General features: G+C 39.7%; 3 protein-coding genes across 7 annotated transcripts; 1 reads left to right on the forward strand and 2 right to left on the reverse strand.

Annotated features, from left to right (window-relative positions):
• Positions 1-774: 774 nt before the first annotated feature.
• Positions 775-5,617, reverse strand: LOC137959995 (E3 ubiquitin-protein ligase AIP2-like). Its single transcript, XM_068807436.1, has 5 exons — positions 5,432-5,617; positions 4,676-4,898; positions 2,627-2,895; positions 1,625-1,834; positions 775-1,122 (listed from the first exon to the last, which is right to left on the reverse strand). Exons 1-5 carry the CDS (start codon positions 5,576-5,578, stop codon positions 973-975), a joined length of 999 nt encoding a protein of 332 aa, XP_068663537.1. The 5' UTR covers positions 5,579-5,617; the 3' UTR covers positions 775-972.
• A 4,873-nt stretch (positions 5,618-10,490) lies between these two features.
• Positions 10,491-15,308, reverse strand: LOC137960186 (transcription factor LRL1-like). 5 transcript variants are annotated; one of them, XM_068807708.1, is made up of 8 exons: positions 15,233-15,308; positions 12,928-13,924; positions 12,740-12,835; positions 12,489-12,635; positions 12,297-12,362; positions 12,096-12,161; positions 11,943-12,011; positions 10,491-11,179 (listed from the first exon to the last, which is right to left on the reverse strand). In XM_068807708.1, exons 2-8 carry the CDS (start codon positions 13,600-13,602, stop codon positions 10,769-10,771), a joined length of 1,530 nt encoding a protein of 509 aa, XP_068663809.1. In that variant the 5' UTR covers positions 13,603-13,924; positions 15,233-15,308; the 3' UTR covers positions 10,491-10,768. The 5 variants fall into 5 exon arrangements, with proteins under 5 accessions (XP_068663809.1, XP_068663810.1, XP_068663812.1 ...); XM_068807709.1 differs by having other exon boundaries at positions 12,928-13,909; positions 15,233-15,275; XM_068807711.1 differs by lacking the exon at positions 15,233-15,308 and having other exon boundaries at positions 12,740-12,829; positions 12,928-15,197.
• Positions 15,309-21,269: 5,961 nt separating this feature from the next.
• LOC137958552 (subtilisin-like protease SBT1.5) lies at positions 21,270-24,003 on the forward strand. Its single transcript, XM_068805613.1, has one exon. It carries the CDS (start codon positions 21,460-21,462, stop codon positions 23,806-23,808), a length of 2,349 nt encoding a protein of 782 aa, XP_068661714.1. The 5' UTR covers positions 21,270-21,459; the 3' UTR covers positions 23,809-24,003.
• The last annotated feature ends 722 nt before the right edge of the window (positions 24,004-24,725 follow it).

The raw sequence follows: 24,725 nt of genomic DNA on the forward strand, positions 1-24,725 counted from the left end.
CCCATATCATTCTTCATTGGTACCAAATATTGTTCAAGCTTTTATTTGTGGTAGTGATTGTTCAAGCTCGGCCTCTTCACGAAGTCAAGAAAAATTAAAATGTGAACTACTTATGAAATATATACTATTTTTAAATTATGATTATCTTAAACTTTAAAATGTAAGTTAAATCACTTAAATCATAATATAATAATTTATATAAAGTATTTAAATAATTAATTTAATTAGATATAATATTTTTAAATTAATTTGAAATATATTTGCTTATTTAAATAAACAACCTCATTTAACTATATAATCAAAATTTTTTTTTAATATATAATTTGTATAATTAAATGACTATATTATTTTTAAATTTATTAAATATGTTTAAAAATAATAAAACAATTTGTGATTGTTTTACATAAATGTTATTAAAGTAAGTGGACCTAAATTTTTATTGTTAAAGAGAAATCAACAAAATTTTGAGAAAAATTGTTAGGGAAAGGATTGTTATTTATATATAATATAGTGGGTAATGTTAATTATGCTCAGTATTTTTTTAAATAGTTGATTGTATGACTTCTTTATCATCTATTTCATGTTTAAAATTGTTTAAAATAACTCTGTTAAAAACTTAAATTCCCTTCTGTTCCCCGTCCCTAAGGGACACTATAATTTGACCTTCAGTCATATTAATCAGGTATTTTTTGTCACAACCAAGAGGGGCAATGAAAAGGAGGGGAGGAGCTCCATCCCTCTCCTCTATGCTGAATAATCACCGCAATACACCCAACATTTTTGTTAATAGAGTTTGCTGAATAATATTGTTCTTCATTTTACTCGTATTTCGGCACCCACACCATAAATATAGAAATGGATATAAATCTAATTCTAATAAGTTTCTTCTGGTCAATAAACAAAGAAAGAATGCCAGAAGAGTAACAGTCAATTGGACCAGTGCAGAATACTGGAGATTCAGTGATACAACAATCAAACATACATATATTCTCCACCTCGGAGTGCATTTGCTGCTCCTTTCCTTTCTTCTTCAGCCTCCTTCTCACGCTCTTTCCAGCTCTCATACGCATGGTCATCTGTTTGCAGCTCATGCCTGCAGATTGGACACGAGTTATGCTCATCCTGCCACAAGACAACAGTTGTCATTAGTCTTCTGCATGTGAGAGAGCTTCTGAAAACACAAATCAGAGTAAATTGAATGTTATATCCCAACTACAATGTCCTTGCACAAAACACAAATTCTCTAATGTTCTCACAAGTCGGTCTACAATGCCAGATCTGGTTAATTTTCTTGACTACAACCACCAGTTTGTTAAAGAGAGTAGCCAAAAGGGATACGATCTATATAGAGATATTATGACAAATCTAACTCGAATATGGTCAGAATCTTCTCAACTAGTTGGCCCCAAGGCACTCAATTCTTCTCAATACTTCCCTTACTTTTTTTTCTTTTTTTTTGGGAATAACAACTACTTTCCTGACTTCCTAATTGCCTTAATGTTATCTTTTTCTCCTCGGTTATTCACTTCAATCCAACGTGATTCCACTTATTGCAGAAATGGCAACTTCTATGAGAAAATCTAATTTTAGTTAAACCAAACAATCAAGGAATCAAAAAGATTACCAGCCATGGCTTGAGGCAATTTGGGTGAAACAAATGCTTGCAAGGCAACTCCTGCATCTTGTCATCTATAACCAAGTTTTCCCTGCATACTGCACATTCCGTCTCTTTCCCAAGCCTCCCCAAGATTTCCTGTGTAACTGTGATGACTGGAAGCCTTGCAACCACCTCTTTTGAGGCTGGAGGTGGCTTCTTGGGTCCAGCACCAATTTCCTGCACATGCAAAACTGGTCAGCATAAGAGCAACTGCATTTGAAACTACAAGTGCATCTAAGGCCAACATAAATGCCATGCTTGTGAAAAATCAATTGCATGTATGTATTTTATAAATTGTAATTGCTTTTCACTCAAGAAATAATAAAGAACAAAACCAGAAAGGAAGAGAAATCTGGGGCCTCCACGATTAGGGAAGGAGAAACCAACTCCTACCTCAAAGGTGAAAAAAATTTCCACTACAATATGAGGGCAGATGACACCCACTTTTGCTAATGAATGTGACATGTAGATCAACCTTCATATGTTTGATGTCCCATGTTTTTTACAGAATGCATATGAGATTACCATAATCAAGCAAGAAATACACTTAATATATGAAAAGACACTGATTGGCCGTACTTGAAATTTAAATTGTCCACCAAAAAAATTTGTTGTGTACAAAAATGTGCAGAGCAGTAGCCAATTCATCCTTCCAGTTATCTTGTAAGTCTAGAATAAATTAAGAGAAATGCATATTGTGTACAATCTCAACAACAAATGTATATATAATACCAAACATTTAAGAAAAGACATGCGGATAATAAGCCTTTTCCCATTAGTCAAGTTGAACAGTACATTAAAGAGGTGTCGGAAGCAGCTAGTTTCCAAATACAATAATGTCATCATCACAAAATGTATGAAATGCAAATCTACTAAAAATAAATAAGAAAATAAATGTGTTGCATGCTCAATGAGCACCAAGTTCCCAGTATTCAGGCATGTAGTGCTTCTGTTACATATAAGTTATACCTGCAGTGAAGCTTCAATGACAGAATCAAGGTCCTGCGAACCACTGATTTCTTGCATAGTATTTATCAACTCTTCCAGCATTGCAGAAGAAGCATCAGCACCAACATTGTTCGTTCTATTACTCTCTCCTTGGGATCGAGAAGACTCAGTTGCACTAACCTGCTCTTGTGTGCTAGCAAGAGTTGTAAGTAAATTCTGTGCCACAAGCCATGCAGGTGGGGGGGGCTCCGATCCAACCGTTAAATGTCCTTCAAACAGAAATCTAGAATCTAGACAAAACAGATGCAAATGCCAAGCAATTAACAACAGCAGATTGAAAATAAGATTAGGATATAAAGGATGATCAAAAGCATCAAGTAGGGAACTAAGGCATTAAGATTAATTTCATTTTCAAAAAAAAAATTAAGAGAAAAACAATAAGATGTATACCAGAATTGGTATAGTGTACTTCAATAGAACTGTGAAACCCAACTGTGTACCAACATGCCAATTCATATCATTATCCAGTATCTTTTTCTTTCACTTTCTTTTTTAACTTATTGTGAATGAATGATTCATACATTATGCATAAAATTCTGGGCTCAAACTTTATTTTGGCTGTACACCAACCCACCAAAAGTAGCACCTCCAAGATTCTTTGACAATTTTTATGACATCAGATCCCAGCTTCCTGCAACCTGGATCCATACACCAGAGGAGGCAAATCACCTGGCTGACTCCTCGACCTGAGATGGAGTATCATGGCAACACTTGTTGCCTAGTGTTTCATCACTTTTGATCCCTTTAAGCTTTAAGGCTTCTAAGCCTTCTATGCATGTTTCCATATTTTTACATGTTCATTCTTTTTTTCCCCATGATTGCCCCTCTATACATCTTCTCCTCTCTAGGTATATATCCATAAACATCTATGACTCTTTTCAAAACAAAAAGCTCCATGGCTACACAAGAAAGCATTATTCTTTTTCCTGTAACTAAAGCAACACAATATAGTTGATCTCATATCTCACGAATAGTAAGCAAGTTAGACATGATCCTATCAACACAGTGTAAACAAATACAAGGATGAGGTTGTAACTGAGAGGATCTTCAGAGTCTTAGTCATGTATTACTACAACTCCATTCAGCCATCCTTCAAAATCATCAAGTATCACTATGTGACCCTGGACGTAAACATATCCACCCATTTTTCCATAGCATTGTCACAACAGATACAAACAAAGACTGCCAAAGCCATAAAAAAGTATTTATCTGGGAACCCTACATCAAGTGAAAAGGAACACATAACCATGAACCAACCTATAAAGTATCTTCAAATTGAATTTCAAGAATAAAAGTACTAGATCTAAAGGACTACAAGAAGAAGAAGCAATGGCCTAGAATGGAACGAGTTAGAACTATAATTTAGAGTTTTTGTAATTTTTTTTTATTTTCTAAAGAAGTTGTTTATTGTAGATAGTATCCTAAGGTTTGCAGGTAGTAAGGACATAGATGTAACTTTGAATATTATTTAAATTATAAAGAGAGGAAAGGGGTGTGCAAACCTTTATCCTCTCCAACACTTTTACTTTTGCAAATTTCAAAGCTTGGATGATCCCACGAAATTCAATTTTGAAAAACCAAATGGTAATTTTGAGGCATGAAAGGATGAATATATGTGTTTAGGGACATCATTCAGAAGGTAACTCTTTGATACAAGGCTTTCTAGGACATTTGAACTTCACATGATACAACAAGCCCAATGATTTAATCAACCACTGGAACTTTCTTGAATATTCTGCACAAATGCCTTCATCTCTTGAGCAAAATAACCAACTTTGTAGCATTTTTCCTGAATATCAACTTTTAAGTCCTTCCATGCTAATGTATCGAACTCTTTGAATGTAAAAGTCAAAAGATAGCTTTGATGAGAACTTTTCCCTTACAAAGCTGCGAGTAACCAAAAAATGTAGGTTGACGTTATTATTATTTTTTTTTTATGAAGAATTGAGTCTAGAAAGGTCTAAAGGTTGGTTCATGTATGGAAGAATTAGTTAAAGCAAAAGAGAATACCTCTGCGCAGATTATTTGGTGAGTCTGAGGCCTGTGGTCCAGTCTCTGCCTCATGTGAATGTTCAAGAGCCCTAACAATGCATGCTCTCAGGTGCTCCTTTTGTGAAGACTCAGCAACAATGCGTTCTGCATCTTCAAAAAGCCTTAAACCTGCAAGCCAGAAACCTGCTGCAGTATATCTTGTCTGCAAGATCGTCGCAGCCCGACAAATTACAGAATATATCTGCAGAGGCACATTTAATTGTCGTCATCCTTCTAGCACATTGTAATGCAGCAACTAATTGCAGAGGTACGCAATCCAACGATAAAGCATCTTAACAAAATTCTAAATTTTTCCCAAAAATTCACGGTTATGAAAAATATAGTGAAGTTATTAAACTCAATGCAATACCCAAAGATTAGGTCCTAGCTCTGACATTGCTCAATTTACTGTAAAATAAGCATAACTGGACCGTAAAAGCCACGAGGAAGCAAACAAATTAAATTTCCTCCATAGCCTACGTCGTTTAATATTTCTTGATACATCGAAAATTTTAGCAAAAATTTCATCAAGATTCAGCAAATAGACAGATCTGTAAGTCTAGTTTATGACTCTTTTTTTTTCTGACACAGGAAAGCAACAAAGAAGCAAGCCTACCGTAGTCTTCTACATCAAATGAAGAGAAATGGTATACAAAAATCCGCCTAGTAAGTGAATTTTGTGATAGAAGATTAGTGGAATAAGAAGGACATTCAGGCGAGGAGTAAGAGACGTACGCATTTACGAAGTGACGGAGAAGCAGAAGAATACGTTTCAAGAAGAATAGATCGGATAGAAGACACGGCTTCTTCAAACGTCTGTTTCTTCCCGAGCTGTTTCTGCAGGTCTTGCAATTGCTGCTTCACAGAATCCTCAGACGCCATTGATTTTAGCTCGCTTGATCGTATTGCTTCAAACTTCCTCTTTATAGTATCGGCGGGTTCATAGATTTCTTGTAGGGGGGGCAGCCGGAAAACAAGACACCGCCTCTCCTGGGGCCCACATAAACCAGTCCGTTTTCACATTAAGTGCCGTGTCGGTCTGAAAATCCGATGATACGTTTCGGAGGAAATGAATGAGATGTTACGTTTCGGAGGACAAAAGATGTTACAAACATCAAAGGCAACTTGGCACCATCACCGCCTAGCGGCAACAGGTAAATAAATAAACAGTAAATAAAAAAATATTAAATTAAATCAAAAAAAGAAAATCAAATTTAAACAACTAAAACATAAAAAAATAGAATTAAAATTAGATTATAAAATAAAAAATAGAATAAAAAATAGAAAATAGAAAATAGAATTAAAAATAAAAAATAGATTATTTAAAGAAATATAAAAACTTATTAGTGATAAACTAAAAAGAATAAAATAAAATACAAAATAAAAAAAATGAAATATGGGAAGATTATTGTTCTCCAGAATTTAATATTTTTATTTCCTCTTCTCATAGGCCGAACTTGAATCATCAATTTGCTTAAACGAATAGAGAAAAACTATATAAGGATTTCAAAGCTTTTTTTTATAGAATGTGTGAATTTTATAAAAGGAAAAGAGAGGAAAAATACAACTTGTAAGGTGCGGGGGCCCCTCCACAATAAGGGTTTGGAGGGTAGATCTTCGTTGAGCATGAAAATCCACAAGGTGATTGGCAAATTTGGGTGTATGCACCCAAGTATAGCTGAGGGAGGAGGAGATGTTGTAGATATCAAGGAAAACATCGTAGTGACGGCCTGAGAATTGGTCCTTGAAGATTGTAAGGCCATGAAGCAATCAGGCAAGCTTTGCGGAGGTGGAGTCTAATATACCAAAAAGACTGAAGAAGGAGAGGAGGTTGTTGTTGTTATCATGAATTATTTCACCAAAGTCGGTGGGCCCAGGGTAACCAAAGGCACTGCGATCAAAGTTCAACTTTAGGTAACTAAGAGGAAGAGACTAAACAATAATGTTTGGAGGACATGAGGGTCCTGTCATAGCTACAACCAAGTGCCAATTCCCATGGAAATTAGTTGTTGAGATAGAAAAAAAAATTCAGCCAAGGACTCAGGTAGAGACTTGGCCAACAATGTGCTCCTACAGAGGAGGACTTGAACTAGAATTTCCTATTGTTTCTCTCCTTCCAGAGCGCCCAAGGAACGTGACTTGCACAACTAGAGATTAACATTTTGCCAAGATTAGGGAACCGAGAGTTGGTGATGATGGATCATATAGGAAAGAATGTGGGGGATACAAAATTGCACGCCAATTTTGTTTAGAATTGGGTAAAGTGGCAATAAGTAAGAAGTGAGTGGCAAATTCCGGAGTGTTACGGCAGAAAGGGCAATACGGGTTAAGGACATGAGTTCCACGTCTGATTAATGGGTCAGAGGTGAGGACTTTGTTTCTACGGGCACACCCTAAACCCGTGACAAATTAACTGACTTGTAAATAAGTTGGGGTAAGAGAAATACAGGCATCCTCCAGAAAAGTCAATCTTTGAATTTGGCAGGGAGGGTGTATCTGAAACAACTGTGTTTTTACGCCATCCATCTAGAATTCTTTTTCATACTTCTCTAGGACATTCTTGCCAACTCTAGGGATAGTCAACATTGAAGTTGAAGTTAAACTTCAAATTCAAGGCATTAATTTGATTCAACTTTTCCATAGGTGTTAGTATAGACAAGTTCAAGTGCACTGGAAAACAGATTCCAGTGTTAGTGCCCCATAATAAAAAATTTAATGTAAACAAAAGAATGAGTAACTTTTTATAATATACTTAAATATAACATATAACTAAACTGATAATTAACCAAAATAAACAAGGTTACTACACTAATAAGTGATTTATTATAGTATCAAAATACATTAATATATTAATTAATAAAACACTATATTATATTAATTAATGAGTATAGTTTATTATAAAGTACCAATCCTATAGACACAGCCATACATTCGAGCAGTTTTGTATAAATCTACATACATCGAGATTCCATTAGCATAAGCAGCATTTGAGCATCTCCATGATAAATACACAGAAAGGAGAAAACTATGAAAATCAACCAATAGGAACCTATCACTTTGATCTCTTTCCTGCACACTGCTAAGGGATGCAATAGTATTTTAAAAATTGGAATCCTAAACCAGTGGGCAATGGAGATTCAAGGAAATCTTCAAAATGTTTTTTGAAGTGTTATGAGTCAGAGGTAGGCCAAGATAAGTCTTGGGAAGGCTGGCGATTTTGCAACCAAAGAATTCAGCAATGGAGTGGAGAATATTTTGATCCACGTTGTAGATCGAGATGGAGAATTTGGCCCAACTAACATTTTGGCCAGAAGAGAGTTAAAAAAGGTTCGGCATGACTTTAAATGTATAGTTTGTTCCATTGTGCCTTCTTCAAAAGAATGGTGTCATCAACATATTGAAGGATGACAATATCTTGGTTGACATCATCTGAAATGGGGGTGAGCCAACCATTATATATGGCATGTCAAACCATCACGGAGAGGTACTCGATAGTGATGGTAAATAAAAAGGGTGATAAGGGGTCACCTTGTCTGATCCCCCGGGTGACATAGACATAGCCATACGATATGTCATTAACTAGGATGGAGTAGGATGCAATAAAGATATAATTGCGCATCCAAAAGTCCCAACGAGTGCCCAAACCCATTTGATAAAAAAAATATTCTAGTAACTTCCAATTGACTCTATCGAAAGTTTTCTCGAAATCCAGTTTGATGGCAATTCTAGAGAGGTTGGAACACTTGAAGGAATCGAGAAGTTCATGGGCTGCCATTATAAAGTCGAGGATGTTTCGGCCTTTGATGAAGGCGTTCTGGTAGGGGGTGGATAATCTATAGGAGAACACAACAAAGGTGATTGGCCACACGAGCCAGGATTTTGTAGGTACCAGTAGTAAAGCTGATTGGCCCAAAGTCCTAAGGGTACTCAATGTTGATCTTCTTTGGGATCAAGGCCATGGAGAAAACTTCTAAGGCTCGATGAATAATTCCACACTGGTGGAAGTTATTGATGAATGCATATACATTGTTGTGGAGGGTCTCCCAATAATGATGATAAAACTCCCCATTAAAGCCATCTGGCCCCATGGTGAAATTCATCGGCATCTCAAGAGTGGCACAATCAATTTCGATGAAGGTGAAGGGGAGTTCGAGTCTGGCAGCAACCTAGCTATTGATGCAGTGGTATTGGAGTTGGTGCAGAAAAGGCCATTTGTACCATTCCTCGGTGCATAGACCTGTGAAAAACTTAACAAGGGCATTAGTGATTGAGAGCCTATCCGTAGTCACCTGACCCTCAATGTTTAAGGAAGTAATACGGTTAGCTCTCCTTCTAGTTGAGGCAATAGAGTCGAAAAAATTAGTGTTTCTATCTCCATCATTCAGCCAAAGGAACCTGGCTCGTTGTTTCCTGTTAATGGTTTCATTGTGCATAATTTCATGAAATTCACAATTGAGATCATTGGAAGAGATAACTCATGGATAAAAAGAGACTTTTACTCCTCAAGGAGATCGAGCTCATAAATCCAGATGAGGACAGAATCATTGCAGCAAGCAACAACAACACGACAATTGGTGGACCAAGATCTAATCTTTGATTTAAAGCCTTCAATTTGAGGGGGAGAGCCCAACCAAGATTTGGGTTAGCAAGGATAGACTGTCACCAGCTAACAAGGTTAACATCAAAACTCCAAACAGGAAGCCAGCTATTCTCGAACCGGAATGGAGAGTGGCCTCAAGAGGGGGGAAGAGTGTTTATGAGAATTTGCCAGTGGTCCGAGCATGCACGATTGAGGACGTGGCCAGTGGGATTTCCATGTAGATGAAGCCAATCAAGTTTAGTGAGGAATTTGTCGAGCTTGGAGAGGTTTGGGGGCAACTGCCCATCCGACTAGGTGAATTCTTTCCCAAAAAGAGGGATTTCTGAGAGCTCAAGGCATCCAATAAGATCGGCGATGGCCTGCATGGTGAAAGTAATTTTGGTGGCTGGAGGGGATTTCTAGCTGCTGAGACAGATATCATTGAAGTCTCCAAGGAGGTCTCAAAGTTGGGCGAGGTGGAGGAGCTCCTCCCAGAAGATGCTTGTGCGGAGGGCATTCCAGCCGAAGTCAATAGTTTTTGTGAGTTGGTATGAAAAAAACTCCCATGGTTGAGTCATGACGGCACCGAGTGATTTTGCACTCTAAAACTTACCGTGGTGATGTTGGGTGGAAAGGTGGAAAGGTGGAAAATGAATTCGCCGGTCCAAAGTGTACGGGCGTTACTACTTCCGGGGTTGCTCGATAAAACCCTGTCAAGCAGTCGGATGGAGTTTGTGGCAATGGTTGGTATGGTGATGAAGGATCTTTTCGTCGAGAGGATGCGAATGTCATCTCCGGATCGTTCATGCATCTTCTTGATGGTGGTGAGCGTCTGTCTATCGAGGCCAAGCGGATTCTTCGGCGCGAAGTTTTGCTGGCCACTGTTTGCCATCCGAAGTTTGTGTCGCCTTGAGGTTCTGGTTTCGTCTGTGCGTCATGTTGCTGCTGCTCTTGCAAGGGAGACCTTCCGCGGTCGGAATCTTCATCGAGGCCAGCCTAACGAAGTGGTGGAGGACGGCGACGAGGCGAGACCCCTATTCAAAAAAAAAAAATTGCCACGACTTATCCCATTGATATCATCTCTCAATGTAAGAGATGAACGCATTGATTGATGTATAACCGAAAAGAGGGATCCATATCCAGCTTGGACCTCTATCAAAAAGAAGGAAAACCCACAATACTCTCCCGGCGACAATAGCTTATTGATGGCCGCTGTTTCGGTATGCTCTGCAAATCCAACTCCCTCCCATACGTTATTATTCATTTACCACTCACTTGAAGACACATACTGCTTATACATATATGTTTATAAAAGCATATGTATGTATGCAACATATACATGAAAAAGCTATACAACAGTTTACTATATCCTCAAAATTCAAAAACACTTGTTGATAATTACTGTAGAACTCCACTAGTCCTAACAACTCAGAAGTCAGATCTCAATAGAGCCAAAGAAGAAACCCATCCAACACTCATTTTTTAACTTCCTTTCAATCAGAAGCTGTTTTCTGCACTTGATCCTTTGTCATAGCTCCATTACAACCACTAACCACTATGTCATCTCTATTCTCATTACGAGTCCCACTCTCACTTGAAGATGGGGGATGGGTCCCTGCGCTTGTAGTGGTTGAGCTACCATTGGGTGATACCATACCAAAGGGCAAGATGGGTTTCTTTCTGTCAGAAGGAGCATTTGTGGTAGATGTACCTCCAGAAATTGCAGCTGCAAGAGCGATCGGCATAAGACAAAGGCCTTTTGTCTGAAGAAATTGCATGGCAGAGGTAACATTGGACTCCATCAACTTTACGACTTCTTGTTCAAAGGCAATATTATCCGGTGAATCTGCAAGATCAGGTCCCTGCCCCAATGAAGCAGATAGGAGGAGGCTATTAGATCCCTGCTACAACATGTAAATTCAAACCATAAATTAGAAATGATTCTGTCGAAAACTCTGCAGTACAATTAAGCATCATAATCTACTCTGAAAATCTTAAACAAAACAGTTCTTCGAACCATTAATATGAGTTTTGCACTTTTGATCTGAAAGAATTTTCTACCGAGGTCTTTGTGATAAAGGACAGTGGACAAAGATGCTTTCTCATGGCTGAATTCCTACTTTTCCAAATTAAATTACTTTGTGCTTGAAAATTAGTCAACTCTTCATGTACAAGGAATCATATCCTAGTTCAAAACCCAACCAACTGATAGACCTATAACAATGTTTCTTTACAGAACTAAACTCCTTTCTGATTTACTTTGACAAATTCAAAATGATTTTATTGGAAATTCCAACAAGCTGTAATCAGCTTCTCAGAACAGAATAGACAGAAAAACACGTCATGCTCCAGAACAGAAGACACAGATACGACGATTAAAAGAGCTGGCTACGTAGTTGTAAGAGGACAAAATTAATTAGAAGACACTTTCCCAGACTATTGAAAGCCTAGGCTAGAGATGCATAATTTGATCAAGCCTGACATGCCATCCACCGATTAGCCAAAACCCTAAGTAAAGTTGCTTTTCCTTCATTCTTCATGCAAAAAAAGGTCATCTGATAACCAATGTTTAACAATTTTCTTTTTTCAAATGAAATGTCTAGGGCAATTGAGTGCCCTTATACTAAAATGGAAACATAGGTAAGAAAAGGAAGAAACATATAGCACCTCTTGTTGAACATCTGTTATCAGGGGCACAACAGCTCCAGCAGCTCCTAGCCTGCTCATGGTCAAGACCTGCACTTTAGATGTAATTAATGAGATTTACTTTTGGATGTCATTTTTACTGTTGGAAGGTTTAATCTGCATTATTAACCATACCTTCACTTGAAGCTGAAGAAATTTGACATATTCAATAATTTCATCGAGCATTGAAGCCTTGTCGGTCTGCAGAAAAGAATGGACAAAGGGAGGTTTAGAATTATAGTAGCACTCTACAATGAAGATAAAAGGTTCCTCCATAAACTTGAATTTAGAATCTAGTGTCAGCACCATTAAGATAGATACAATATGCCGCAATACCTTATTGGAGTTTGGAACAAGCTCCTGCAAGTTCTTCATCCTTTCCGCAATTTTCTCCCTACGAAGCTGCAGTTATAAAACTCTGTTTTCTCATATAAGGTGCATAGTTGAATAGTATAAAAATCTATTAACCAAAATATGAGGTTTAAAATATGCAATCCAACTCAAAGGAACTAAAGTAACAGCACTAACACGTTCAGCAATGCTGTGTGGATCAGTGGCCTGGCCCCTCCGTGCCCTCACCCGTGGCTTTGAACCAGCTGGTGGAGACTGTAATTGTGATACTGATGATTGGTTTGTAAAATGCTTAATGGCATTTGCTTCCACAGATTGTGACAACTAATAAAGAAAGACATGGGAATGAGCTATGCATGCCTTTGTTTTCTCTAAAAAAGAATTTCATAAAAAATGACACAATTCCTCAACCAAAATACAATTTAAACCTGATTTTGAGGTTGTAGTGCAGCAGCTCTTGTCAATGTTATTGATGGTCCACCACTAAAAGAAGGCAAACCAGAATCCCGAAGCCCATCCTGTCCCTGTAACATCAGGAATAAAGAAGTAAGCTGTAAAACAATGTAATCCATTTTGAGCGAACAAAATTTAAGAGTCATCAACAGATTTGACTTACCGATGCTGTAGTCAAACTGTCCAGTTGCTGAAGTTTCGTTTCCAAAATAGAAGCTTCACTTTCTACAAACTCTCCTTCCAATCCAAAACCATGTAGTTTACCTTGAGCAGTAAGTGAAGAAGGAACAGGGACACCTCCATAGGATGGAGTCCACATTGGTGTAATGACATGGGAATCTACAAGTGATTGTTGAAATCCAGATGTGTTATTCCCTCTCACTCCAAGAGAAGTGGAAAATTTTGGTGAACCCTGAGGGAGCATGACTCCGGATGATGTGTTCAACTGAAGACCAAGAGAACCAGACCTTAGGGTACCTTCAAAAGCTCCCTGTGATGTAAACTTGCTGGCAGACCCATTGACATGGCCAGGTGGGACAGAAAGGTGATCCAGACTCTCCTGTGCTTGTGTATCTCCATGAAATAAACCTTTGTGGATGTCACAGTCTGAATTTCTATCAACTGGGATAGAAGCACCTTCATCTGGCATATCTTCACTGGCTTGAACAATACTGGTTGAGGTTATCATGCCTGATGGCAAGCTCTTATCATCCCGTTCATATGCACCTGTTGGGTCAGCAAGTACTCCACTGGTTTGAGTTTCTGTGCCAATCCAGGATGACCTATTCATGTCTGTCCATGATGAAGAAAGAAAGACATTGTCTAGAAAGTCATCCATTGCAATATAATTCTGTGAATTTCACTCAAGTGAGGTGAACACAGCTGGCAAAGAGATGTTTTTATAATGAAATAAACTTATATTTGATTCAAATCATTCCAGATCGCAGCAGCAACAAAAGAAGGGTGTGAAATGTCCTCAATCCTTTGGCGGTGTTACTCATTCATAAAAACTGCTGCTCAGCAGTGTTCCTTGTATGTTGGACTCAAACCAAAAGTGGAACCCTAAAGGCTCTGTATTCTGGGCTGTGTCCAGAAGTTGGACTTTGGAAGTGAGTACGCAGAAGGTGTTTTGTCTTGGCTCCTAGCTTATAAAATAAAACCTGAAGTCAGCATCAATAGATAAATATTACTTGAAAAAAAGAAATAACCGATAATATTTCCAGAGAAAGATGTCCAATAAGATTAAGTTATCTTTGACAGACAATTAGCTTAAGCTTTGTAAAGCTAAAATCCAGCTGTCTCAAACATCAAATTCCTCTTCCACACAATGCTATTAGGAGTACACATTGCACATCAATCAAAATCAACACCCAAATTCAAACAAGCTGCTCATATTCCAGACTAATTTGAACGGATTTATCCTCCCGATTCAAGCAAATGGTCTAAATCTACACATCTGAGGAAAAGCATAGCTTTATCACAAGCTACACCAGGTCAGTGTTAATTTGAGAAATTATGAACACTGCTTAAGTCCTCCATATGATGAATCGTAAGTCCCCAACATCAGCTAACAAAAACATGAAACTGTCTTTTTCAAAAAGAGAAACAGTTGCTGCAGCAGACCAGAAATATTGTTGATATTCAGTCTTTCGGGCAAAAATTTTCTAACGCCACAAGAATCACAGGAGAAGACACAACACCTGGAGAGTAATATATCTAATGCTGTGAGATTTAGAAAAAGAATGCCAAAAGATGAAACATCATAACAACTTCCTAAAATTTTTTATATGTTCCGTAACAGGAAATCCTAGGTATAGTTAACCATCCAAATACTAAAAATTCATGAACTCGACACTTATGAAGATAATCTCGTTATCCAAATTGACTCAAACTACATGCATATTATCTGACGCTAAAAGTTGCAAGAAATCGAAGGCCAACACAAATGATGCCTCCAAGACCCCAGAACGAAAATCCCCTATGTCCCTGTTCTGCAACTAAACCCTCGATTCGAATCCGTAAAGACCAAAGGGAAATTCAAAGGAACAAGGAGCCAGACCCACGCCAAGAGAACAAACAGCAGCTCATTCATACGTTCATCATTGCCACTCGCAAATGCTTGTACTTCCAAACGCCCAAACACAAAACCCCGACGTCCATTTATCGAATACATGAATAGCCACAACCAAAAGTCAAGCACCTAAGAGCTAACAACAAGCAAAATCTACCATCGTTGGAGCAACGCCGAGACCAAAAACAGGAGCCAATCGCATGATCGGAATCAGAAAAAAAAAAAAAAAGAGTCAAGGACAACAACACTGCTCCAAGAAAACCAACAACCACCACTTCAAATGAAAGACAAACGATTCACCACCGAATTAGCATTCCGAAACCTCTTAAAGAAACAAAAGAAAGAGAAAAACACAAACAATCACAGAAAACAGTGTGAGAGAACAGAGAACACTCACGAAGAAAAGCCAAGAGCGTGAGCACCAAAGCGTCTAAAGTTTTACCGTTTTCTGAAAAACGAAAAATGAAAATGAGGTAATTTATAGCGGTATAATATATGATGAATTTTGAGCATTTTCCGTATTTCCCCGAGAAAGATCATGACGTACGTGGCAGCACAGCATTAACTGAGAAGTATGTGTTCTGTTCTTCAGTGTTTGCTTTTCAGAATTTTTAAGCCCTTTAAACGGGTGCCTTCAGGGGTCAAAAAGGCCCTTCTCTTTATTACTCGTCCAAACAAAAAAACAAAGTTACCATAATTGCCCTTCCGCTGTCTACAGCGAGAAGCTCTTTTAGCTGAGAACCCCATAAGACGCTGTTTTTTTTTTTTAGAATAGTAGGAAGAAAGCCGTCAGTGCATTATGGACAATGACATTAAAACCCTCGATGCAATATAAGATAATGTTTTAATTAAAAAACGAGTATTGAACAAAAAAGCGTAAAGGGCTTGAAAAAATTGGGCCGGAGAATGCGGAGTCGTTGCAGCAAATAGGGAAGATCGGTTTTGGCACAAACGGTAGGAAATTACGAAAAAGCACGCGCAATTGGCGGAACTACGTGTGATAGTTGGAAACCGCCCTGGAAACCGGGCCTATTGATCAGGGGCGGCTTAGAACCGAGTCTCCTCGCAAACGGTTCAATTCGGTATCCTGGATTTTGAACCGAGTTCAAGATCTGGGATCGGCTAGTTTAAATTAATAAGTCGAGTTAAAAAACTGTATAAAATTTTTTTGAATAAGTATAGGTCTGTTAGGTACGGAAAGCAGAGTACTTAACCCAGGTAGACCAGGGGTGGACGAAACCTAACCCAGGTAGACAGGAACCACCTAGCTTTGATACCTAACGTTCCCGTTCCCTATTGCTTTCGTTGGGATTCGAACATAAAACGTGGTGCTCAGCTCTGATACCATGTCAAATGCCTAGCCAATACAACTCAATGGACCGGTCTGTTAGGTGCGAAAAGCAGAGTACTTAACCCAGGTGGACTAGGGGTGAACGAAACTTAACCCAGGTGGACCAGAACCACCTAGCTTTGACAATAATACTTTTAGCATGAGGCAATTTTGTGTTTGATATTTTATTTGATTAAAAATTTATCGATAAGTATAGTCATATATTAGATTGATTAATAATTTTTATTTATGTCCCTAGAAGAGGTAGTAAGAGGTCCATTTAACTTTCCTAAGAAATTTTTAAAATATTTCTTGTAATTTTCTAATAAGTCACTAATAGTAATAGGATTTTATTTAAAGGTTTTTTTTTGGAAATATGTATCATAAGAAAAATATTTCTAGTTTTTCCTAGAATATAAATTTTCAACTAGGGGCACTAAGGAGGCCATAGTAAATTTATGGTCAGCTTCAAAAATTACAAAACAAGCTAGACAACATTTGGAGTAAAAAAGATTAATATTGGTGTGTTTTAATCCATTATTAAAATTCAATCTTGAACTTCTCCTATCATTCTTTTTTTAAAATACATGCATAATTTTATATATAATTAATTTGACATATATTTTATATAGAGTATTACATGTAGGATAAACTCGAACTCAGTTAAAATTATTAGGCTCAAGTTCGATTACAATTTTAGGTTCGAGGCTAAGATCGGCTTGAACTTGAGTTTGAAATATTTAAATCAAGCTCAGCTTGAACAAAGTTCAGACTCAACTGGATTCGATGTCACCTTTATGCCCAATTTTAAGTAGATGTCTTCCCAAATTTATGTAAAATGTATGCATAATTTTATATATAATTTATTTAACATGTATTTTTTAAAAAGTTTTAAATGTATGTTGGAGCATGAACCAAAGACATATAAAAGTTTTAAATGAATGTTGATGTTAAAATTATTTGGCTCGAACTCGATTACAATTTTAGGTTCTCGAAATATTTAAATCAAACTCGGCTCGAATATAGGCAAATTCGGAAGCGGCTCAGCTCGAAGCCACCCCTGCTATTGAAGACTTTGCTTGGGCCCATTCCGTTTTGGAAGCTACGACTTGGATGGGAGTAATCGCTCCAGAGTGCCCTCTTACTCCTGCTTCGGACTCGGCCCATCTGACTCAATTTAAAATATTCTTGCTTGGAATTTCTGGTGACGGAGTTAGTTCCCGAGTCAACAGCCGTGTCAGTAATGGGGATTGGCACCACAGATATGGAAATCATCCGCTTCAAGACTTTGTTGCCTGACATTAGAGCTTTTGAGATTTCATTCTTTTTTCTTTTTTTAATCAATCTCTGAGAGACTTCCAAACTACCCCAGCAAAGCAAAGCAGAAAGAAATATGAAAGCGAGACAGACCCAAGTCTTGAAAAGGAAACACCTTGGACCTCCGAGAGAAGACGATTCAGTCCCGATCTCACATCACGAATCGAAAATCCTTTGGACCGTACCACCAATTCTATTCGTTAAAAAAAAAGGTTCTTGAGCTCTCTCTGCTTTCTCATTAACCTCTGGTACTTATCTCACTGAGACGAATTCTTTTAAAGCGAGAGAGATTTCACCATTAAGATATAGAGCCTCCTCCCTCTTTGACTTCATCCTTCCTCAAATTCTCTGAGACATTGCCCATCCTCATCTTCTCCAAAGGGTCCAGACTCTGTCATGCACGCCTCAGTGGAGCTCTTGATGAACCTTTTCAAGGCTCCCACTTAGGATATGCTGAACTTTAGTTACCCCATTAGTTTGCACTGTGTTGGAAGATAGGGCCCAAACCCACATGACTAAGAAAGACCCACATATCTAAGTGTGTTAAAAAATGGGCCCAAACCCATAAGACCAAGGAAGACCCACATATTCAAGAGATGTGGAAGATGGACTCAAGGCCCATATATCAAGGAGCAGACTCATAGGCTCATACAATGATAGTAGAATGGTAAATAAATGGTCATATCATAAAGATGGTATTAATGTAATTATGTTAAAGTTTTAGGATTAAAACCCTAGACCCTAAGTTCAAAGGTATTATTGTAATACAGTAATTTCATTAATCTATTAATAGAGCTTCAGGGGGAGGGTTAGGACATTAAGTCTATAACCCTTCTTCTTCTGGTTTTTTTCCAATGGGTTTTTCTCTCTTTCTCCATGAGCTAAATTCACAGACTCCTGAAAATCAACATGGTATTAGATCATTGATTTTCAAGACTCCGACTATAGTTTTTCACTGTTTCATTCTCCTCCGTTTAGGATTAGAAAATATTTTTTTTCTCTTTTATTTCTTAGTTTCGTATACTATTTTTTTTTTTTTTTTTTTGCTTTCGTGTTTTGATAAAATTGTATCATCCACCATGCCCGTATGTCGGAGGCAACCACCGGTGAGTCCTCCATATCGTGTCATTGCAAATGATGTCGTTGAGATATATTTTCGTCGGCGAGGCGAAATTCAAGTTCCAAATAGAGCCATCTTCTGCCGTTTTATTTTATTTTCGTCGGCCGACCTGTCTGGCTTACCGTCATCATTGGCAGCCTCCTCGTCACCGTCGCGGTTATTGCTGTCGTTTCTAGTGCTTCATTAACAGAGGTAGTTTCCAACAAATACTTTGCCAAACGAAGGGATCTTCGTGGTTCATCGTATCATATCTTGTCTACTGTGCGTCGTGAGATCTTTTCTCCACTACTGTTGTCTATTGCTTGCCGAGTATCTCTGTCGAGAACATCGTTGTTGCTGTTTTTTCAGAAGTCACAGACCTGTGTCTGTCGAGAACATCATTGCTATTGTTTTTTCTGATGTCACAGAGCTATCTCTGTTGTTCATCCTGTAAACTATCGTCAATCCAGAAAACTAATCTTGCTTAGTTTTCGCTTTGGGAGGACGACTCCTCTACTGGTCTTGTTGTCATTGTGCATGTCGATGATTTGTTTCAAAAGCTGTTGATTTCTCGGCTACCTTGTTGTTCTTGAGTTGTTCGACGTTGTGGGAAAGAAGGAGATGTTTCCCGATTCTTACTATTGTCGATACTGCTATTATGGAAGTTATCTTGATTCTGTATTGTCGATTTGCTGATTAATCTCGCTGAGTCATCACCAACGATGCGCTTTGTTTGTTGCCGTTGCTAAAGAAGAAGAAGACGAATGCGATTAAATTTTTCCTAAGGTAGGAAAATTTAATCGAGCGTCAGCCCGCGCTTCTTCCAACCCAAACTAGACCAACCGAGTTCCTTGCAAACCATGACCTGCCATACTCATTCTATCTACTCATCCAATAGGTCGGACAGAGTCAACACGGTCTGGGTCAACTCAATGAGTCAACTCAGACATGGCCCACTTATTTTTTTGCCTTGGTGTACGTGTCCAAGTTTTATATATATTTCTTCCATGACTCAGATATATTGGTCTACTATTTGATTCGGTGCAACTCGGTATTTTTCTATGACTAGATTATTATTTTGAAGTATTGACAGATTATTTATTGGTCAGCATATTATTTAGTACAAACATTTGCATTAGATTATTTCAAAGTATTATTTTGGTTCGTGTTATATGGGCCAAAACCCATTACAACTGCTGCTATTATATCTCTCTGGATGAATCATTGTTATTGAATAAGAGACAACCTCAATATCTATGGACCCACTACCCCCATAAATTAAAATTTATTACTCCTACCACTTGAAAGTCTTGTCATGTGGAGGGACACGGTGATGGAGGTCCGACCAACGTATAAACCTATTACCTACATTAATAGGAGAGACACTACCTACGGAAGATAGAAGTGTGTCGAACATCCAACATGAGTTATTTGACTGGATTAAAGAGTAATATCATACGACTTTAAGTGATTTTACTCTCACTTTTCTTATGCCAATTGGGCCTCATGAACGAGAGCACCAGCGTGAGGGGGAGTGTTGGAAGATGTGCCACATTATACAAAAAAAAATTTTATACATTATTTGCAGGAAACTATGAGTTCATACTGTTCTCTCACCTCTAGCTTGAGGGGAAGTGTTGGAAGATAGAACCCAAGCCTAAACGACCAAGGAAGGCCCACATATCCAAGTGCGTTAGAAGATGAGCCTAAGTCCATAAAACCAAGGAAACCCATACATCAAAGAGATGTGAAAGATGGGCTCAAGGCCCATATATAAGTGAGAAGACCCACATACCCATACAATGATGACAAGATAGTAAATAAAGGGTCATCTCCTAGTTATGACATTGATGTAATTAAGTTAAAGTTCCAGAGTTAAAACCGTAGATCCTAAACTCTAAGTTCAGAGGTATTATTATAATATAATTATTTAATTAATCTATAAATAAAGATTTAGGAGGAGGGTTAGGACATCAAACCCATAACACTTCTTCCTCTGGTTTTCTCCCTATGAGTCTTTTTTTTTCTCCTCTCTCCATTTGTTTCCATGAATTAAATTCATGAAACCCTAAAAATCAACACTCTGACATTGTAACGGAAAAGCCACATATCATTCACTTAGAACATCATTAGTAGAATATTAGCTTTTAACCGGTCTCGTGCTTTGTAATCGATATGATTTTTGTAGGGTAAAAGTTTAGGCCTTTTCGTCTTTATAACAGAGAATTATTCTAATTCCTGGAAGGTAAGAATAGATAAAAAAACAAGAGCACCCGTGGATGATAGGCTTAAAGAGTTCTTTTTCTAATACTTACAAATCTTTTCTTAGTGCAGATGTCATGTTCCCCTGTCCCTTCTTGCCACTGGGTTCCTCTCCATTCTTGCCAGGCTGGTCTCTTTACTTCTCAGACAAGGCTTTTATGATGAACCAGACCCACGAGAAAGAACAGGAAGGTAAAAGTGGCTGAAATAGCATCTAAATTTTTAATCCAAGTACTCGTTTCTGCATCGCGTTCAAGAACCCACTTTCCTTGGAGCTTTGTACTGGCAATGCTACGTTTTCAAATTCAAAATTTCAATGCGAGTGCTTTGTATGCAGGGAAAAGGGTGGAGCAGCAGTAGTAGCAGAAGAGGGAGTAGGGAAACACAGCCAAAATTTTCTCTCAAATCCGGCAGTCTCTTTCACGATCCTTACAAAAACCATCACGCCCCACAGTACAATAACCGGATTATATTTATAACTGTCAGTGTCCTCCCCTCTCTCCACCACAGATTCCCTGCTTAATACAAACCAAAACCCAGCCAGAGTACAGCTTGCTTGCTTACTCAACTTCGTCTCTCTTTCTCTCTCTCAGAGGTGAGACGGAAGGTGGAGAAGATGGCCATCCCTCTCTTACGCCTCCCCCTCTTCTTCCTGCTGCTTCTCTTACCCTTCTCGGCTTCCGGAACTAAAACCTATATCGTTCGCGTGCAACACGACGCTAAACCCTCCGTTTTCCCGACCCACAAGCACTGGTACGAACAAACCCTTCGATCCGTCTCTTCGTCGGTGAAGTCATCCGCTGGTGACGTCCTCTCCGATGCCGCTGCGCGTATCATTCACACCTATGAGACGGTTTTCCATGGCTTCTCTGCGAGACTTGAAGCATCCGAAGCTGAAGCCATGGAAACTGTGCCCGGCGTCGTTGCTGTCATTCCGGAACAGATCCGGCAAGTCCAGACTACGCGTTCACCTCAATTTCTCGGTTTGAAGAGTCGAGACAGCTCCGGCTTGTTGGTGGAGTCCGATTTCGGCTCCGACCTCGTTATCGGCGTCATTGACACTGGGATCTGGCCAGAGAGGCGGAGCTTCGTCGGCAGGGATCTTGGCCCTGTTCCCTCCAAGTGGAAGGGAAAATGTGATTTTTTTACGGGTAAATGCAACCGGAAGCTGGTCGGCGCGCGGTTCTTTGCTGCCGGTTATGAATCGACCAACGGGAAGATGAACGAGACGGTTGAATACCGGTCACCTCGCGACTCGGATGGTCACGGAACGCATACGGCGTCCATCGTCGCGGGAAGATACGTCTTTGCGGCGTCTACTCTCGGATACGCGCGCGGCATTGCGGCGGGTATGGCGCCCAAGGCGAGACTTGCGGCTTACAAGGTATGCTGGCAGGCCGGTTGTTTCGACTCGGATATACTCGCGGCTTTCGACGCTGCTGTCGCCGATGGTGTCGACGTCATTTCCCTCAGTGTCGGCGGTGTAGTCGTGCCGTACTACCTGGACGCGATCGCAGTAGGGGCATTTGGCGCTGATGCCGCCGGGGTATTCGTCTCTGCTTCAGCCGGCAACGGCGGGCCCGGTGGTCTCTCTGTCACTAACGTTGCGCCGTGGGTGACCACCGTCGGCGCAGGCACGATAGACCGAGATTTCCCCGCCAACGTCAAACTGGGTAACGGAAAGATCATCCCTGGGGTCAGCGTCTACGGGGGACCCAGCTTGGTTCCTGGCAAGCTCTACTCACTGACCTACGCGGGGAGCGAAGGCCGTGATGGGTATTCGTCATCCTTGTGCTTGGAGGGTTCTCTGAACCCCAAATCGGTGAAAGGCAAAATCGTGTTGTGCGACCGAGGGATCAACTCGAGAACCGCAAAGGGTGAGGTGGTGAAGAAGGCTGGCGGGGTCGGAATGATCTTAGCCAATGGCGTCTTCGACGGAGAAGGCCTTGTTACCGACTGCCACGTGTTGCCGGCAACAGCCGTCGGCGCCGCGGCTGGGGACGAGATACGGAAATATATCTCTTCCACTCAACGGCCTGGATCGGCTTCCAAACCCAAAGCAACGATCCTTTTCCGCGGGACCCGTCTGGGGGTGAGACCGGCACCCGTTGTGGCTTCCTTCTCCGCCCGTGGACCCAATCCGGAGTCGGCGGACATTCTGAAGCCGGACGTGATAGCCCCGGGGTTGAACATACTCGCGGCATGGCCGGATAGAGTGGGTCCGTCCGGGCTCTCATCCGATAAGCGCCGGACGGAGTTCAACATCCTGTCAGGAACCTCCATGGCGTGTCCCCACGTGTCCGGGTTGGCGGCCCTGCTGAAGGCGGCGCACCCGACATGGTCACCGGCGGCAATCCGGTCGGCCTTGATGACAACGGCCTATGTGAGAGACAACCGTGGGGAGATCATGATGGACGAGTCGACCGGGAATGCTTCCACCGTCATGGACTACGGCGCTGGGCACGTCGATCCGCAGCGAGCGATGGACCCAGGCCTGGTTTATGACATCTCCACGAGCGATTACATCGATTTCTTGTGCAATTCCAACTACACGGAGAAAAACATCCAGGTGATCACTCGCAGGTACGCTGACTGCAAGGGCGCGCGCAGGGCGGGGCACGTCGGCAACCTGAATTACCCTTCTTTAGCGGTGGCGTTCCAGCAGGACGCGAGGAGGAAAGTGTCGACGCACTTCATCCGTACGGTGACGAACGTCGGAGATTCCAAGTCAGAGTACAATGTAACGGTGAGATCCCCGTCGGGGAGCAGAGTGACGGTGGAGCCGCCAAAGCTGGTGTTCAGGCGGTTAAACCAGAAGCTGAGCTTCGTGGTAAGACTGGAGATGGAGGACATTGGGAGGCTGTCACCCGGGAGCTCCAGAATAAACAGTGGGACCATCTCGTGGTCGGACGGAAAGCATCTTGTCACCAGTCCCATCGTGATGACAGTGCAGGCTCAGGTGTGAAAGAAACAAAAAAACTACATATAAATATGTTGAAGGTGTGTGGGAGGAGAGAAAGAGTGGGAAGCAATAGTCGAGATAGGTTGTGTGTTTGATGATGTACAGGCAAAATGTTCTCCAAGCGCGGAGATGTTGAGGAAGAAGTAACTAGTCAGTAAAGACTCAGAAGCACTTCCAGAATTCAAAATTTCCAACCTTGATTATTCGTTCGTTTCTTACCTATTTAACACCTTTTATTATAGATTTAAAATATTTTTTAATTGAAAAAATTATTTTAGAGTTTAAAAAGCTACACATTTTATTACATTATATTTAGAAAATAATCATTATAAAAAAATCTTATTTAACTATTAAAAATATTTTAATTTTTTTAAATATGTTTAAAAAATAAATATATTTTTAATATTTTACTTTTTTTAAATATAAAATATTAAAAAATATTCAAAAAATATTTTAAAATATTTTAAAAATAAGAGAAAATATTTTAAAATTTAAATTTAAATATTATTTAAAAAATATTTATTCGATTATATGGCTACGGGTATTTGTGAGATTTAAGTTGAAAAGTTGGTTATTTATGTTATTATTTTAAAAAATTTGGATAATACAGACAAATTCCATTTATTAATTCTGGTCTTCGTTTATGTAAAATGAGATTACACTGCTTTTCTGGGAGGAAATTTCTTTGAGAAAACCAAAATTGGGGAGAACCAGAAGCAAGCAAGGGCCGGAGAGGAGTGGAGAAGTCACATTCAGAGACGGAAAGAGTGAAGCTTGATGCCTCTCCTTTAGGGACTGAAACGGTAGAGAATGAAAACGCCGCCCCAGGTTTCCATCTTCTTGCCGTTTAAGCTCGCTCGAAGTTTCCTCTTCCCGATAAAAAAGGGGAGGAATTTTGGCCGACTATCGAGATCCTTCAC

The sequence above is a fragment of the Aristolochia californica genome, unplaced genomic scaffold (genome assembly GCF_029961685.1).
Source record: "Aristolochia californica isolate CCGP_79_NKW_82.1479 unplaced genomic scaffold, dmAriCali1.0.hap1 SCAF_3, whole genome shotgun sequence".
Classification (NCBI taxonomy): domain Eukaryota; kingdom Viridiplantae; phylum Streptophyta; class Magnoliopsida; order Piperales; family Aristolochiaceae; genus Aristolochia; species Aristolochia californica.